This window comes from Theropithecus gelada, chromosome 5 (genome assembly GCF_003255815.1).
Source record: "Theropithecus gelada isolate Dixy chromosome 5, Tgel_1.0, whole genome shotgun sequence".
Classification (NCBI taxonomy): domain Eukaryota; kingdom Metazoa; phylum Chordata; class Mammalia; order Primates; family Cercopithecidae; genus Theropithecus; species Theropithecus gelada.
In genome coordinates this window covers 140558765-140574607 of record NC_037672.1, presented here as the reverse complement: position 1 = coordinate 140574607, position 15843 = coordinate 140558765, and the positions used below count along the sequence as shown (strand labels likewise).

The 15843-nt window shown below is 44.2% G+C and overlaps 1 protein-coding gene and 1 pseudogene across 2 annotated transcripts in view; one reads left to right on the top strand and one right to left on the bottom strand.

Moving 5' to 3' along the window:
- The window catches only part of GAB1 (GRB2 associated binding protein 1), a 128875-nt gene extending 119293 nt beyond the window's left edge, over nt 1-9582 (bottom strand). For both annotated transcript variants that reach the window (XM_025386179.1, XM_025386180.1), the window contains exon 1: nt 9152-9582. In XM_025386179.1, the coding sequence (XP_025241964.1) occupies nt 9152-9223 (72 nt within the window). In that variant the 5' untranslated portion in view covers nt 9224-9582. The remainder of the gene's footprint in view (nt 1-9151) is intronic.
- LOC112625010 lies at nt 9222-10001 on the top strand (annotated as a pseudogene).
- The last annotated feature ends 5842 nt before the right edge of the window (nt 10002-15843 follow it).

Genomic DNA, 15843 nt, shown 5'->3' with positions numbered 1-15843 from the left:
GTGCTAAGGACTGGAGCTGGGAAGGCACACAGGCAGGTAATTCTTTCATCAGGTAGTCATCTCAGGGAGGAGTTCTGCCAGTCAGAAAGTGGCCTAACCACATTTCCCAATACAGCAGTAACTAAAAGCTGCATTTCAGGAGAGAAAAACAATCTACATGCTGGGTGGAACATTATTATTTCTCTTCTTGATTACTACGTAAGAGTGACACAAATTAACACTCTCTTTTTTAGAGAAAAGGTGAAAGAATGTGTGTGTAAAGATTGGGACACAAATATTTTGTGATCGTGATATCTAGTCTTATATCACAGAGAAGTAGAAATGAATAGGAAAAGAGAGGGTAGGGAACTATGGCACAGAGTGCTTTTACCTTCCTCTCATTTAAAAAAGTTAGCAAATAAAATGTTACAGCAACTGGCTGGCTAATGCATTAAATACAACAATAAAAACTACAACAATGAGGCAGAAGATCACTTGGGGCCAGGAGTTCGAGACCAGCCTGGGGAATGTAGAGAGACCCTGTCTCTATTTCCTATTTAAAACAAACACTACAACAAAATGTGTTGAGTTCTTCCCATGCTTATGTCCAGGACTTCATTTCACAAAAGCAAATATGAAACTTGCTTAACTTAAATTGCATTTACCTGCTTATTTCACATTTAAATAGCTAAATATCTCTAGTCGATAATGATAAATAACTTAACCAAGCAACATAAAAGTAAGTTATAAAACCTTGGTATTATTTGACATTTTGCCCCTCTTCTGACAGGAGGATGGCCTCCTCTCACTTTTCTCTTGAAATGTGAAACGGAATTTTGATGCTTTCCCCTACGTGCAGTATTCTTAAGTATGTATAAAACTGTTTTCGAAATAAATTTAAGCTACATGAGTCAAACCAAAAGAAAATAAATAAAAAAGGAAAAGGAAAAACAATCAACAGGATAGTTAAAGCAAAGTTTAATATTTGTCTTCCTAAAAAAAGAAAGGCTTAATATTTTTTACATTGAAATGTTTGGACTCTTGGTATATTGTTTTTAATTCATGGGACAATGTGGCCATTTGTTTTTTTCCTCTTAGGACATTGTTTTTTGAACACATAACTTAAGAGAACTGCCTAGGCCAAGTATGAATTCAAAGTAAAAAGCTGGGAGAAAAGAAAACCACCATCAGAAAAACACTTGGTAAATGTGGCATTCTTTTGAGTATATAAAAATAAAAGAAAACTCAGTTTAGAAAGATGATAAACATTACTGAAACACACACTAAGAGGTGAGGAAAGAACGATTAAATGATAGAAAAAAGTTAACTCACATTTCTCCTTCTAGAAGTTCTATTCCTTTATAACTTATATCCTCCATGTGCAGTTTGCATATAGTAGCTCTGCTAAAAACAACCACATGGAAAATTTTTGTTCCAGATAATACTGCAGGACAGGGCTTGGCAGCTACAAGTTGTAATCAGAATGCTTCAAGAGCTAATGTAACAGAGATAACAACCAAACATGCATTACAGTGCATAGTCTTAATTCTTTTTAAAAACAGGCTGGGAGAAGGTCAAAAGCTCTTAGGTTATAGTGTACTTTATTCAGCAATGAGAACTTTTAAACTAGGGAGAACTTTGCTCCATGAATAAGTGAATTGCTTAAAAAAGAAATGATTCTTTTTTCCAGTTAGGGCATTCTTCTATTATTTAAGATGCTCAAACATACAAGCCTAGAATGAGCAAAAATTTCCAGTTACTAAAAATGACTTTCCCCAGCAATTCTACAGGCCTAAATTGTCATCTACAATTGACTGAGGCTCCTCTAGCCATCCCACTGGCAACGGAAGAGCCTAGTTATTTAATAAATATGGAAATCCACAGTACAATGGGCCACTTTTTGCCAGGGGTAATATAAAAAAGAAAGAATGCTAATTTTATGGGTGTTATACCCCAAGAGGGGAGAATAAAGAGACCTGTGACTTGGTAAGTCTTCTGTATTAGTTGGCAGACTGAGATAAAAGGAGTCACAGAAAGATCGTGACTTCAATCCAAGTTCAAATGGCAAATTCAGATGGAGCTCTAACTTGGTGGAAATTAAGCACCACGTTGATGTGAGAAATGTGAAATGAGAGAAACCCCTCCATCCACAGTGAGAGGGGGTTTCATGTGATCCGTTGGTGTTATTCTCTCCCCCCTCAACACAAGCTGGCACTCACACAGCTGGGCTAAGATGGCTTCCAAAGTCCGAAATAAGACGCTAGCCCAAGGCAGCCCTGGCCCTGCTGCTGGAACTCAGAAGCAAATGAATCAAAGGCTCTTTTATTCTCCCTCCCACCAGAACATGCTCCCTCTCTGTTGTAAACTAACTGCTTGCCAGAATGAATTACTTAGCTTAAAACAGACATAAAGAAATCTTAAACAACTCATGTCCCTTGGAATTTTAATAAGTTCAGGTGACCAAACAAGTTGTTTTGTTCATTTCTAGTTTGATGCAGAAAATTCACTTGTGCTCAGGAGCCCATGAGGAACAATAGATCTTAGCAGAAACAAAAACTTCTCAAACTAGAAGATACAGCTGACAGCCACACTCCACACATGAAACTGGGGTGTTGGGAAGCAGTTTTTTTTCATGAGGACATCTAAACCTCAACACAAATGTTTGTTCTTCCTTTAAAACCAGCCCTCCCTTAAGATTTTGCTGTTGCTGCCGGCAGTACACCAGCTCTTACAAGAGCAGAGTGTAAAATTCATTTGCAGAGTCTTCCCTGGCATCTCCCACCCCTCCATCCCCTGTTGTCACTCTAAACTCTTAAGTAATAGTACTTCATTTGGCAACTAATCATATATGGCCATATAACATATCTCCTATAAAATGATTGACAGCTTGTCTTCACAAACAGATTAGAAACTCCTTAAGGGCAGGGAGTGGGCCTTTCCTTCCTTGCATTCCACACATGGCACATAACAAAAGCTCCTGCGATACTTGTTTATTATTCAGTCAACAGGCATCTGTTGAGCTCCTACTCTGAGCCAGGCATTGCACAGGGGCTCAAGACACAGCACCCAGCCCAGGAGCACAGCAGCCAAAGGCCCTGCACACAGGTCTGCCTTTAGTTAAAAACCAAGAGTCCCCAAAGAATACTGCTTAAGCAGTCACTAAACTATTTAAGATAAATAATAAAGATTTCCCCAAAAGGATGATGGCCCCCCAAAATTTATGTTGTAGCTTATTGAAGAGCTCCCCATTTGTCCCTTCCACCCAAGAAAATGTCTAAGAGGAATGCTAAACTGCAACAGAGCTTCTGCTGAAGATCTATAGCTCTTCCCTCACCCATTTTACAGATAAGGAAACTGAGGATCAGAATGGTCAAATGCTCCTGTGGGTGAGTAGTGGCAAAGCCAAGTAGAATTCAGGTCCTGACACTCAGTTTGAGTTTCCTTCCACTATAGCAAAACATCCCCAGTAAAAGCATCAGTGGTTGCATCAAATTACATTTTAAAACAAAATTCTTCAAAAGTAAAGTAGTAGCCCACCTACTACAATGCTCCTTCTGGCTGTCAGTATCTGTAAGAAAATTAGGAGTGCTGAGTACCTAATACATGTTTTCAATCTATCACCTCTGGCCCGGCAGGATGGCTCACGCCTGTAATCCCAGCACTATGGGAGGCCGAGGCGGGCAGATCACCTGAGGTCAGGGGTTCAAGACCAGTCTGGCTAACATGACGAAACCCCATCTCTACTAAAAATACAAAAAAACAAAATTAGCCAGGCGTGGTGGTGGGAGCCTGTAATCCCAGCTACTTGGGAGGTTGAGGCAGGAGAATCAGTTGAATCTGGGAGACAGAGGTTGCAGTAATGCCATGAGCCAAGATCATGCCATTGCACTCCAGCCTGGACAAGAGCGAAACTCCGTCTCAAAAAAAAAAAAAAAGAATCTATCACCTCTGAAACTTTCTCAGTCTGCAAATTATCAATAGCTTATCTGCATATTTTTATGTTAAGTCCAAAATATGGAATTTTACTTACTCTCAAAAAATGCTGTGTGTTTAACTCCTTACATTTTTAAGCAGATTATGGCAAAATACACTGAAATAACCAGTCACTTGTCAAACAGATTATCCAACTATAACTCTTGCCATCTTTTGTTCCAAGATGATCTCTTTAAAAAATAATTTTAAAGAGCCAGCAGAATTCTCTACCCTCCAAATTAATGCACCTTCCTAACAGCAATTTTGAATCTCAAAAGGTAGCAGTCAGCTTTAGAGATTCAGCAAGTTTCACATGGAGAGTTTTCCGCTTATCATTAAGCCCGGGCACAACAAATGAACTATCATTAACGATCGTAAAGGCTTAATGTAATTGCAAGTTGATGATCTCTGTTAACAGAAAAAACATTCTTGCTACACTTTAAAAGGTAAAAACATTGGGAATCTGAATTATGTTTACTAACATGAGGATGGCAAGAACAAATTTCTTTCAACAGAATAATTATGCTTATTCAGTCACTGTAAGCAGAAACATCAGAATCCATTGATTGCTAGTGGTAATTGCCAGAAAGGTATAGGAAGAGCTTCTAGACATGACAGTCCTCTTTGTTGTAGTGACACTACAGAGCAGGGGTTTCATGCTTAGCACAGGTCCTGGGTTGTCCTTGAACCAAGGAGATGCTGACACTTGGCCTGCCCATGCCCCCCTCCTCCATGTCAGATGTCAGGTGCCCACCCAGTAGGAGAGGCTATTTCTGTTTCTAGGCCCATTTCCAGAACCAGGGGTGTGTTTTCGAAGTCCAGACAAGAGTTGTCCTGTTAATTGACAGCTGCAGAGCAGACGGAGAGCCCACGCTGGGTACAGATTACCCACCTAAGAACTGGCTGGGGCCTTGCTCCCAGGCTGACTGTGAGCTAACAGGCCACCTTGCTCTGGCCTCAGAAGCAGGTTCTCCTGCTGAGATTGTGCACCTGCCCAATGCTGACAGCTGGGCTATGGAGGAGCCCAAACTTAGGGTTCAGGCTTCAGGCAAGGAAGCTCCTCCTGTAGAGCTAGCTGTGGTAGCCAGCTGTCTTGAAACAATACTTTGTTTACAGACTTGCATCTTGTTTCAGCTAAAATTTCAGGTTCTGATGAAAATTCCACCCTTATTTCTTTAAATAATTCTTTAAAAATCTGAGCACCATTGTTGAGTGCATACTACCAAGACTTTACTTGTTTTCTGTAACCCTAGTGACAGTAATCTGTTTATGATTCCATCAGGTCCTTAACAAAGTAAAAAAGCAGCTGTTTAATATATAACACAGGATGAAAACAGCAACACCACAGTAGCAACCCTGAAAATAAGCATTAAAAATTTTCACCTACATTTTAAGTAGATTTTAAAAACTTCCAGGAGAATGAAACACATACAAGAAGAAAGAACCCTTTTGTGAATATAGAAAAAATTAAAAAGAGAAGGAAAAGCTGGGGAATCTGCTGACTACTCTTGACTTTCATTTTCTTTTGTGTCACTCTTTAGAAAATTCAAGAAAAGCTTAGACATCAGACTAACACACTAGTGTGTGAAAAACCAAACCTGCTTGAGTTGACTATGAAACAGTAAACATAAAACGGAGTTGTAAATGGAATACGTTGGGGGCCATATATGAGATGGCTTTAAAGATAAAATTGTAACAATTTAAGGCCAGGTGTGGTGGTTCATGCCCGTAATCACAGCACTTTGGGAGGCTGAGGCGGGAGGATCACCTGAGGTCAGGAGTTTGAGACCAGCCTGGCTAGCATGGCGAAATCCCATCTCTACTAAAAATACAAACATTAGGTGGGCGTGGTGGTGCATGCCTGTAATCCCAGCTGCTGGGGAGGCTGAGGCAGGAGAACTGTTTGAATCTGGGAGGTGGAGGTTGCAATGAGCCAAGATGTGTCACTGCACTCCAGCCTGGGTGACAGAGCAAGACTCCATCTCAAAAAAAAAAAGATTAATTAAAAAAGACTAAAACAATTTTTTTGTCACTTAAAAGCCCTTATGGATCATCTTAATCAGTGTTCGGACTACCATAAATGCTGTAAACAGTGAGATAATTGTCAAAGTCCCATGGGCCAAATATTCCAAACAGAATCATGATGCTCAAACTCCCTGAAGTCTCATTTAATAATTATAGTACCCAGAATTCAAGATACCTTTTCATAGCGAATCCATTCATTACAAATCATTATCCAGAAACATTTTGCCTACTGGGTGGCCAACAATGTTTTCTTTATCCAGAAAAATAAACATTCTACATGAAAAAAAACAAGCATAGGAAATGCATGTATACATGCCCATATCTTTGATGGTCAAAGCTACTTTAGCAAAAACCACCTAACCTGGACACCAATGCCAAAAGATCAATAATCTGGGAATGTCAAAATCTTCTGGGCCACCAACCTGACAGCTAAAATACAAGCCTTATTTAACTCATTATACTCCATGCTGGTTTCCTCTATTCTGACAGCCACCCTGTCCACTGTCTTCCCAGACTATCTCCATCTACTTTATTCATGGGTAAAGAAAACACCAGTGCTACACCAGGCAAAGAAAATCCTAGTTTCTCCCAAGCTGTTAGGCATATTCATCCTCCTGTGGAAAACACAATGTAGTCAGCCCACTGTCTCTCTCAAATGTTCCCATAGTTTCAGTCTACACTGAACTTGTTCCTCAGAACAGCCAGAAAATATCCATACCGCTCAACTTAGACACACAGTCATATACCACTTTGCATTGTTGGCTTTTTCACATATGCTTGTCTCATGGTCCTAAAGACTCAAAAAGCTACTTAAAGGTAAAGACCAGGTCTTAACGTTTCCTTAGCACTGTGCACCTGATCCATAGCCCACCTAATTCTTGTATTCTCAACTAATATTCAGAGTCAGGAAAAGTTAAAATATGAAAGGAACTTTATTTTGTTGTTGCTGTTTTTGCTCCCTGTCATCTAGGCTGCAGTGCAGTGGCACAAACTCTGCTCACTGCAACCTCAACCTCCCGGATTCAAGCATTTCTCCTGCCTCAGTCTCCCCAGTAGCTGGGATTACAGGCGTACACCACCACGCCCGGCTATTTTTTGTATTTTTAGTAGAGACAGGGTTTCGCCATGTTGGCCAGGCTGGTCTTCTGACCTCAGGTGATGCACCGGCCTCGGCCTCCCAAAGTGCTGGGATTACAGGTGTGAGCCTGAAGGACCTTTAGAGATAACCTAGTCTAAGCTCCACATTTGAAATGAACGAGGTGAGAGTCATTAACCTTTTACAGTGAATCAATCAGGCAGATCTGGGTTCAAATGCAGGACTGTTTTCTGTGAAATAGAGATGACATCTACCTCAGAAAACAGTTGTAATGATCAAATTATCCTTTCCTTTTTGTTTGTTTTTCTTGTTAAGACATAATCTTTTTGGCTGATTTTTTTTCCTGGTTAATAGTTCAATTGAATTCTAAGCCCAAGATGCAGGGCTTTTCTCCGACTGTATTTTCTGACCTTATGGTTGGTGTCTAATACAGTGCCTCGCGTCTTTTGAGTTAGTCATGAATGAACCATGTGAAAGAATGAATTAAACCTATATTATCACTTTCTCGTTCAGCAAATGTCTTATTCTTTAGTTCCTCCAAGAATCTGTCTTTCCTAAGTTGGGCCTTCTCAAAACAAATATATTTATCTCCCTACCCCTTCCTCCCTTCCTTCTCTCTCTCTCTGTCACACACACACACACACACACACACCCCTTTCCCTTTAGAACAGCTGGAGAAAAAAAAACACTGCCTCCCTCATATTTTTGGAATAAAGTTAGCATTTTTACTAGGATATTCAGGAAAACTGATAGATGGACAGGATTTGGAGGTATTACACATCTCTGGAGAGCTTTCTTATGATTTGTGGCATCGAGTCCTTCAATAAAATTACTTGTCTATAATAAATTCTGGCAGAAAATAAATCAGAAATTCACTGGTGAGTTGTCAGTGAAGTTAAATACTTCACTCTGTTCTATACAAGCAAACAGTGACTAATAGGATTAACCTGAGCTCTAATACTGGGTGTAGATATTCTTCAACGACAAACGGGTTCCATTAGTACAGGCATTAAATTTATATATTTAAGGGGGCATAAATTTTGCTTTTGCAAACACATTTTACTAGAAAAATATTTGGTACAGGTGTCAGGACAAAAGTGTGATTTCTTTCCTTTGCAGGGGGCAGCAACAAAACCACCAATGGGAAGAATAAGATCCCAGACCTCTGAAGAGGACACAGGTTTCCACTAAAGCAAGGTTGATACTTTCAAGGAATATTTTTCGTAACAGCTAAAACGGTTTAACACATAGCATCTTGTATCAATTACACAAACACCATTAAAGTCACTCTGGTTCCCTGGGAAAGGACTGCAACTGAAATCCCTTCTGGCTTCAGCTGTCCCCTCCTGCCGAGTTTGACAGCACATCCAAGGCGCCCAAACACCAGCCACTAGGCTCCCCCCAGCGCCCTCCTCTCGCAGCAAACCGCCAAGGCTCCCGGGCCAAACTCCAAAGTCCCTCAATTCAAAACCGCGAAAATGTGAACCCTGCTAAGCAAACGGCAGGGCGCGTAATAACTTTTCTTTCTTTCCCTTTTGCGCGCATTCGATATGCTTGTCTCTACTACCAACTCCTCAGGTCCACAGCCCGCTTCCCGCAACCCATCTCGAGGGGCGGAGGAGAGGGAGCGCCCATCAAAAAGAAAGGGCTAGTGAGCCCTAAAACCTCGGCGGTTTTCCCGGTGCGGGAACTTTAGCACACATCAGCACAATAATCAGATGCAGGGATAAAGCAGGAAGAAGGCTCCTCTCTCCATCGCACCCCATCCTTCCTAAGGAAGAAGAAAAGCACGCAGCAGTTTAGCTGGAAGTCTAGGCCCTTTTATGGGGAGAGCAGGTCCACAAAGCAGGCTGTCTAGAACCTGGAGGAAGAAAGTTGTCTAGCCAAGTGGATGACTGGGGGTGAGGGAGTGCAAGGCACCCAGGTCCCGAGACCGCCAGGGGTAGGGGCCAAGGGGAAAAAGACCGGCATTTGTTTAAGAACCAACCCCGCGCTCGGCCAGCTGCAGCCGCCGGCGAGCCGACTGGGAAGGGGTGTGGACGCCGAGGCCCGCGGAGTGGTGCCCACAGCTGTACTTACATAACGCTTCAACTTTTTCTCCGGGGGGGACTTGCGGAGCCATCCGGAGCAGACCACTTCACCACCGCTCATGGTGCGCGCGTCTAGGGCTCCGGGCCGGGCAGCTGAGGGGCGGCGGGCGCGCTCCCGACACAGTCGACGCCTGTCGAGCGCGCAGCGGCAAGAACCTAGCTCTCCTTGTCGCGCACCCCGGACGGACTGGGCGGACAGGCTCCACGGTGCGTGGGTTCCACGAGTTCGAGTCTCTCCTCTGCAGGCCCACGAACCTGAACAGAACGCGAGCCGGGGTAGCGGGCTCGCCGGCCTCCTTTCAGTGCTCCCGCCTCGCCTCCAGACGTGCCGTCTCGCCAGCTGCCTCAGCAGCGCTCGGACTCAGCGGGACTCTGCCCCGACTCGGAGCCGGAGCCTCGGTCCCTGGCGCTCCGCCCCCTAGGGACAACACCTCCCCAGAGCGCTTTCCGAAACAGACACAGTGCTGTTCACGCACACACACGCACACATACACACACACACAATGCCCCGCGCGGTGCCCACTCCCGCTCGCCCGCCCGCCCTCGGTTTCGGTGCGCCCGGAGCGATCCTCCTTCCCTCTCCTTGGGGGAGGGTGGGTCACTTCGCGGCACTCGGGGAACGCCGAGGAAAGGGGAAGCCGCGAGCCGCCTACGGGCAGCGGGCGCGGGGCTGGTCCCGGGTCACAGAGGGAGCCGCAGGGTTGGCGGCGAAGCGCGGGGCGTCTCTGAGCGGCGGGCGCAGGGAGGTCGCAGGTCAAGCTGGAGGGTGGGTCAGCTCTAGCTGCCGCCGAAGAGGGCGGGGAGCGGCGGAGGAACGAGGCGCTTGGCGACTTGGCTCCTGGGAGGGATCCCGCTGTCCCGTCCTCTCGCGCTCCTCCCCCGCCGCCTCCCCCACCCCGGGGCGCGCGGCAGGTTCTGAGCGGCTCGGCCCCAGATCCCGATCCCTCCCTCTCCCGGCCTCCGGGATCCCTCTTCCTCCCTTTCCTCCTCCCCTTCCCACGTTCAGGCCCGGCTCCGGTTTCTGCCCAGACTTTCTCTGAAACTCCGCCGGAGCGCTTCCAGCCAAAACAACAAGGGCTGGGGGAGGAGACGGACGAAGGGAGGGAGCAAGGGAGGGAGGGAGCGCGAGTCCGAGAGGCACCCTGGGATCTGTAGTTCGGAAAGCAGGAGCAGGGTCCTCCGCCGTCCGGCGGCCCCCAGTCCGCTCCTCGCCCGGGAAGACCGCAGAGGCCTCGGCTAGGGCGGAGGCGCCGGGGCTCGGGCGCGGGGAGGACCGAGGGACGTTCGAATGTTCAGTCCGGGGCTTGCCATCTTGACTCAGCCCGGTGTCGGTTCGGAGCTTGTGCTGTGCCCGAGATCAAGAGTTTCGGGGGTTTTCTTTACTTGAGAGCCTGAAAAACAAAACCGCCGGGAGACCACCATCCTGCTGGTCCCCGCCACGCGAGATTAAAGGACAGAACAAGAGGGCGCGGGAGCTACCAGCTTGGAGGGGAGGACAGATGGGAACCCTGGGCTGGCCTGGGCTGGTCTCTGGAGCTGTTCTGCCAGAGTGATGGGGGCGCTTGGCGAGGCCAAGGATTTGATTGGGTCCTATCTCTGGGACATTTTGAAGTCTCACACTCCTTCCATTTGTTGTCTATTCCACTTAACTTTGTATTTGTTTGAAATCTACTGTTGGGATGCTGGACTAAAAGAGGGAAACTCGGTCGGGCGCGGTGGCTCACGCTGTAATCCCAGCAGTTTGGGAGGCCGAGGCTGGGCGGATCAACTGAGGTCGGGAGTTCAAGACCAGCCTGACCAACATGGAGAAACCCTGTCTCTACTGAAAATACAAAAATTAGCCTGGCGTGGTGGCGCGCGCCCATAATCCCAGCTACTCGGGATGCTGAGGCAGGAAAATCGCTTGTACCCAGGAGGCGGAAATTGCGGTGAGCCGGGATCGCGCCACTGCGCTCCAGTCTGGGTAACAAGTGCAAAACTCCGTTTAAAAATAGAGAAAGAGAGAGAGAGAAAGAAAGAAATTTACTGGGTCCCCTAGTTCTATTTGCCTACTTGTGTGTTACACAATTATTATACCTGGCCCTGAGTTTAACATGATTCTGTAATAAAAACATCTCCAATTTATTTGTGAAAAAGCCCCAAAGCAAATTTCAGCAGATAATATAATCAGATAAAAGTGCTAAAAATATGAGGAGATAAATGAGCATTTCTGGAAAGACATAACTTCAGTCATTTTCTTATTAACACAACATTCATATTCTGAAGCTCCTCTGAGTTTGAAAATGTTAGATGATTGTAATAAGAAATTAGGTGCTGGAGTAGTGACAAGACAAAGGTCCCTGCATATATGGAGGTGGTGGCATAGGGTAGTAAGCAAATAAAGCGTCAACAAAACTACAGATTGAGACTCAGTCTCAAAAAAAAAAAATCGGAGAAAGGCTGATTCCCATTGGGATTTAGAGACCTTCATCTTTTGGCACGTACTTAACAGTATCACAAGGGCTGAACTTTTCAGGTCATCAAGTGAGTAGATGGATGCACTTTTCAGGTCATCAAGTGAGTAGTCGTGACCTTGGGTAAACTACACAATATCTCGGAGTCTCAGTTTCCTGATATGTGAAATGGGAATTGTAACACCGATTTTGCAGAAGTTTAATGAATAGAAATGGTAGTGTTGGCCGGCGGTGGCTCACGCCTGTAATCCTAACACTTTGGGAAGCCTGGGTGGGTGGATTGCCTGAGCTCAGGAGTTTGAGACCAGCCTGGGCAACTCGGTGAAAACCTGTCTCTACTAAAATACAAAAAATTAGCCGTGGCGGCGTGCGCCTGTAGTCCCAGCTACTCGGGGGCTGAAGCAGCAGAATCGCTTGACCAGGGAGGCAGAGGTTGCAGTGAGCCGAGATCGCGCCACTGCACTTCAGCTTGGGCGACAGGGTGAGACTCCGTCTCTAAAAAAAGAAAAAAAGAAAGAAAGAAAGAAAGAAATGGTAGTGTTGGTCGATTGGTCCCGCGCGATGGTTCGCGCTTGTATTCCTAGCACTTTGGGAGGTCTAGGTGAGCAGGTCACTAGAGTTCAGGAGTTCGAGACCCATCTTGGCCAACGTGGTGAAACCCAGTTTCTACTAAAAACACAAAAATTAGCCGGATGTGATGGCACGTGCCTGTAGTCCCAGCTACTTGGGAGGCTGAAGCAGGAAAATGGCTTGAACCCAGGACAGGGAGGTTGCAGAGAGCCGACATAGGGCCACGCACTTCAACTTGGGTAACAGAGAGAGACTCTGTCTCTAAAAAACAAACAAAAAAAAAGGAAAATGGTAGTGTTGTTTGGGCGTGATGGCTTGCACTTGTAATCCCAGCACTTTAGGAGGTCTAGGTGAGCAGGTCACCTGAGGCCAGGAGGTCGAGACCATCCTGGCCAATGTGGTGAAAACCCAGTCTCTACTAAAAACACAAAAATTAGCCGGGTGTGGTGGGTGCGTGCCTGTAGTCCCAGCTACTCAGAAGGCTGAGATACAAGAATCACCTGAACCCGGGACAGGAAGGTTGCAGAGAGCCGACACAGGGCCACTGCACTCCAGCCTGGGTGACTGAGTAAGAGTCTGTCTCGAAAAAAAGAAAAAAAAAAAAGAAAGAAAGAAAGAAAAAAGAAGTGGTAGTTTTAAATATCAGGCACATATTAGATATTGTAGGATTTTTGCTGTTTGTTGCTGTGTTTCTTAATGTTCTTTCTGAAACATAAGCAAGTGTAATTTTTATGGCAGCTAATAAACCAAAGCACTTCTTTTTAAGTATGTGAACATAAATCATGCCACAAATTTTCCAAATGAAAATAAACCATCAAATTTGTTTTCCACTTCTCCCATAGGCAGTGTGTATCTACATTGAGCCAAAAGTATTTATAATTAGCATTAGTAAGACTAGTATTGTTGAATAGTTAACTATTGGCTTTAGCGAACTGACCACTTCCTACACTCGTGTTATAAAGTCCTTTGTAAATGGAAAATTGTAATATATCGTGTATTATTTAGCTTTGGGAATTTCCAATAACTTTTTCTTTATTTCAAATAAGGCATTCAGTTACCTCATTCCTATGTAAGAAATCTTTAAGTGTTTTTCCTATCTTCTACTGAGTTGTTTTAGGCTTGTATTTCTGGAAATTAAATCCAGGTTGAAGAGAGGTTGAAGATAGATATGTCTCCATGTATATATTTTAGAAATGAAATCATCATAACTAGTCTCCAACACATCTTCGTTAATCAAAATAGGAATCATAACGACACATTTTTGTCAACAAGAAATAAGTTTGTTTATTCCTGTAGCATAAAAATTCGTGCTTCAGGATTTGACAAACTCTTGGAAAGCATTTTCTGTCTCCTGCTGGTGTGGAAGCATTTTACCTGCAAGAAGTTGTCGAGATACTTGAAGAAGCTCGCCAGTAGTCAGTTGGCGAGAGGTCAGGTAAATATGGTGGATAAGGCAAAACTTCATAGCCCAATTCGTTCGACTTTTGAAGCGTTGGCTGTTTGATGTAGGGTCAGGCATTGTTGTGGAGGAGAATTGGGTCCTTTCTGTTGAGCAATGCCGGCTGCAGTCATTGCAGTTTTCGGTTCATCTCATCCATTTGCTGAGCATACTTCTCAGATGTAATTGTTTTGCCGGGATCCAGAAAGCTGGAGTGGACTGGCAGCAGACCACCAAACAGTATCCATGGCATTTTTTTGGTGCACTTGTGGCTTTGGGACGTGCTTTGGAGCTTCTTCTCCATCCAACCACTGAGCTGGTTGTCAAACGGTTGTCGTATACAATCCACTTTTCGTCGCACATCACAATCCAATTGAGAAATGCTTCACTGTTGCATAGAATAAGAGAGGATGACACTTCAAAATGATGATATTTTTTCATTTTCAGTCAGCTTATGAGGCAACCACTTATTGAGCTTTTTCACCTTTTCAATTTGCTTCAAATGCTGAACGACCACAGACGGCTCAATGTTGAGCTCTTCGGCAACTTCTTATGTAGTTGTAAGAGGATCAGCTTCGATGATTGCTCTCAATTGGTCATTGTCTACTTCCGATGGCCAGCCACTACACTCTCCACCTTCAAGGCTCTCATCTCCTTTGCAAAACTTCTTGAACCCCCACTGCACTGTACCTTCGTTAGCAGCTCCTGGGCCAAATACTTTGATGCTGCAAGTTGTCTCCACTGCTTTATGACCCATTTTGAACTCAAATAAGAAAATCACTTAAATTTGCTTTTTGTCTGACATCATTTCCATAGTCTAAAATAAACATAAAATAAATAGCAAGTAATAAGTAATTAGCAAATAAATAAATAAAGAGAGAAGTGCCCATTAAAATGATGTATAACATAGCCACATTTATTTAAGAATGTATTTCAGTATCAAATGGCAAATTCCAACAGTGCAAAAACTGCAATTACTTTTGCACTCACCTAATAATTATCTCTCAAAGGTCCCACCTACACTTTAGAATTTGAAATGTTTACACATTTAATCATTTATAAGGAAGTTGTGTTTGAATCTCAAAATGAAAATATCCTTGCAATAAGATTTATATTGGTATAATGTGAAAATGGTCCTTTGCAAAGGAACAAAATATTGCTTATTTTTAAGATATTTTTGAGGACTAAGCTCTGATTTTTTATCTTGCCCAAATTCCTACCTAAGGAGTCTAGGGAGTCATGCCCTACAAACCATCAATTCTCATCAGACAGGTTTTATTTGACCCTATATATTATGACTGACTTTTCAGTCTGACTCTGGGATAACATTATGAGACAAGGAAAAAAATATTTAACCCCCAAAATATATTTCCTTGCCATTCCTCAAAATTGCCTTGCAGAGTCTCTAGTCGGCAACATCCACATTCTATAGAGAATTCCCTTCCCTCTTTGTTTTCCTTCCTTTCTTTCCAGATCTACGAGATAATCAACTAAGAGCCAGGCACCCTTTTAGGTCCCATGAGAAACATTTTACTGCTGGGCACGGTGGCTCACGCCTGTAATCCTAGCACTTTGGGAGGCTGAGGCGGGTGGATCACAAGGTCAGGTGTTCAAGACCAGCCTGGCCAACATAGTGAAACCCCGTCTCTACTAAAAATAAAAATAAAAATAATTAGCTGATCATGGTGGCAGGCGCCTGTAATCCCAGCTATTTGGGAGGCTGAGGCAGGAGAATCACTTGAACCTGGGAGGTGGAGGTTGCAGTGAACCGAGATTGCACCATTTCACTCCAGCCCAGGGAACAGTGTGAGACTCCGTCTCAAAAAAAAAAAAAAAAAAAAAAAAGAAACATTTTACAACCTGATCTCTCTCTCTCTGAAATCTGCTATCTGAGAGATTCCTCTGCACAATAAAACTTGGCCCCCACAGTCCTTTATCTTAACCTGAACATTCCTTTCCATTAATCCCAAGTCTTCAGGTAAACTCAACCAATTGTCAACCAGAACATGCTTAAATTTACCTATAGCCTGGAAGCACCCCTTCTTACCTGCCCCCAGCTTTGAGTTGTCCCGCCTTTCTGAACAAAACCAATGTATTTCTTCAACATATTTGATTGATGTCTCATACCTCCCTAAAATATATAAAACCAAGCTGTACCCTGACCCCCCTGGGCACATGTTCTCAGGACTCCTGTGGGCTGTGTCACGGGCCATGGTCACT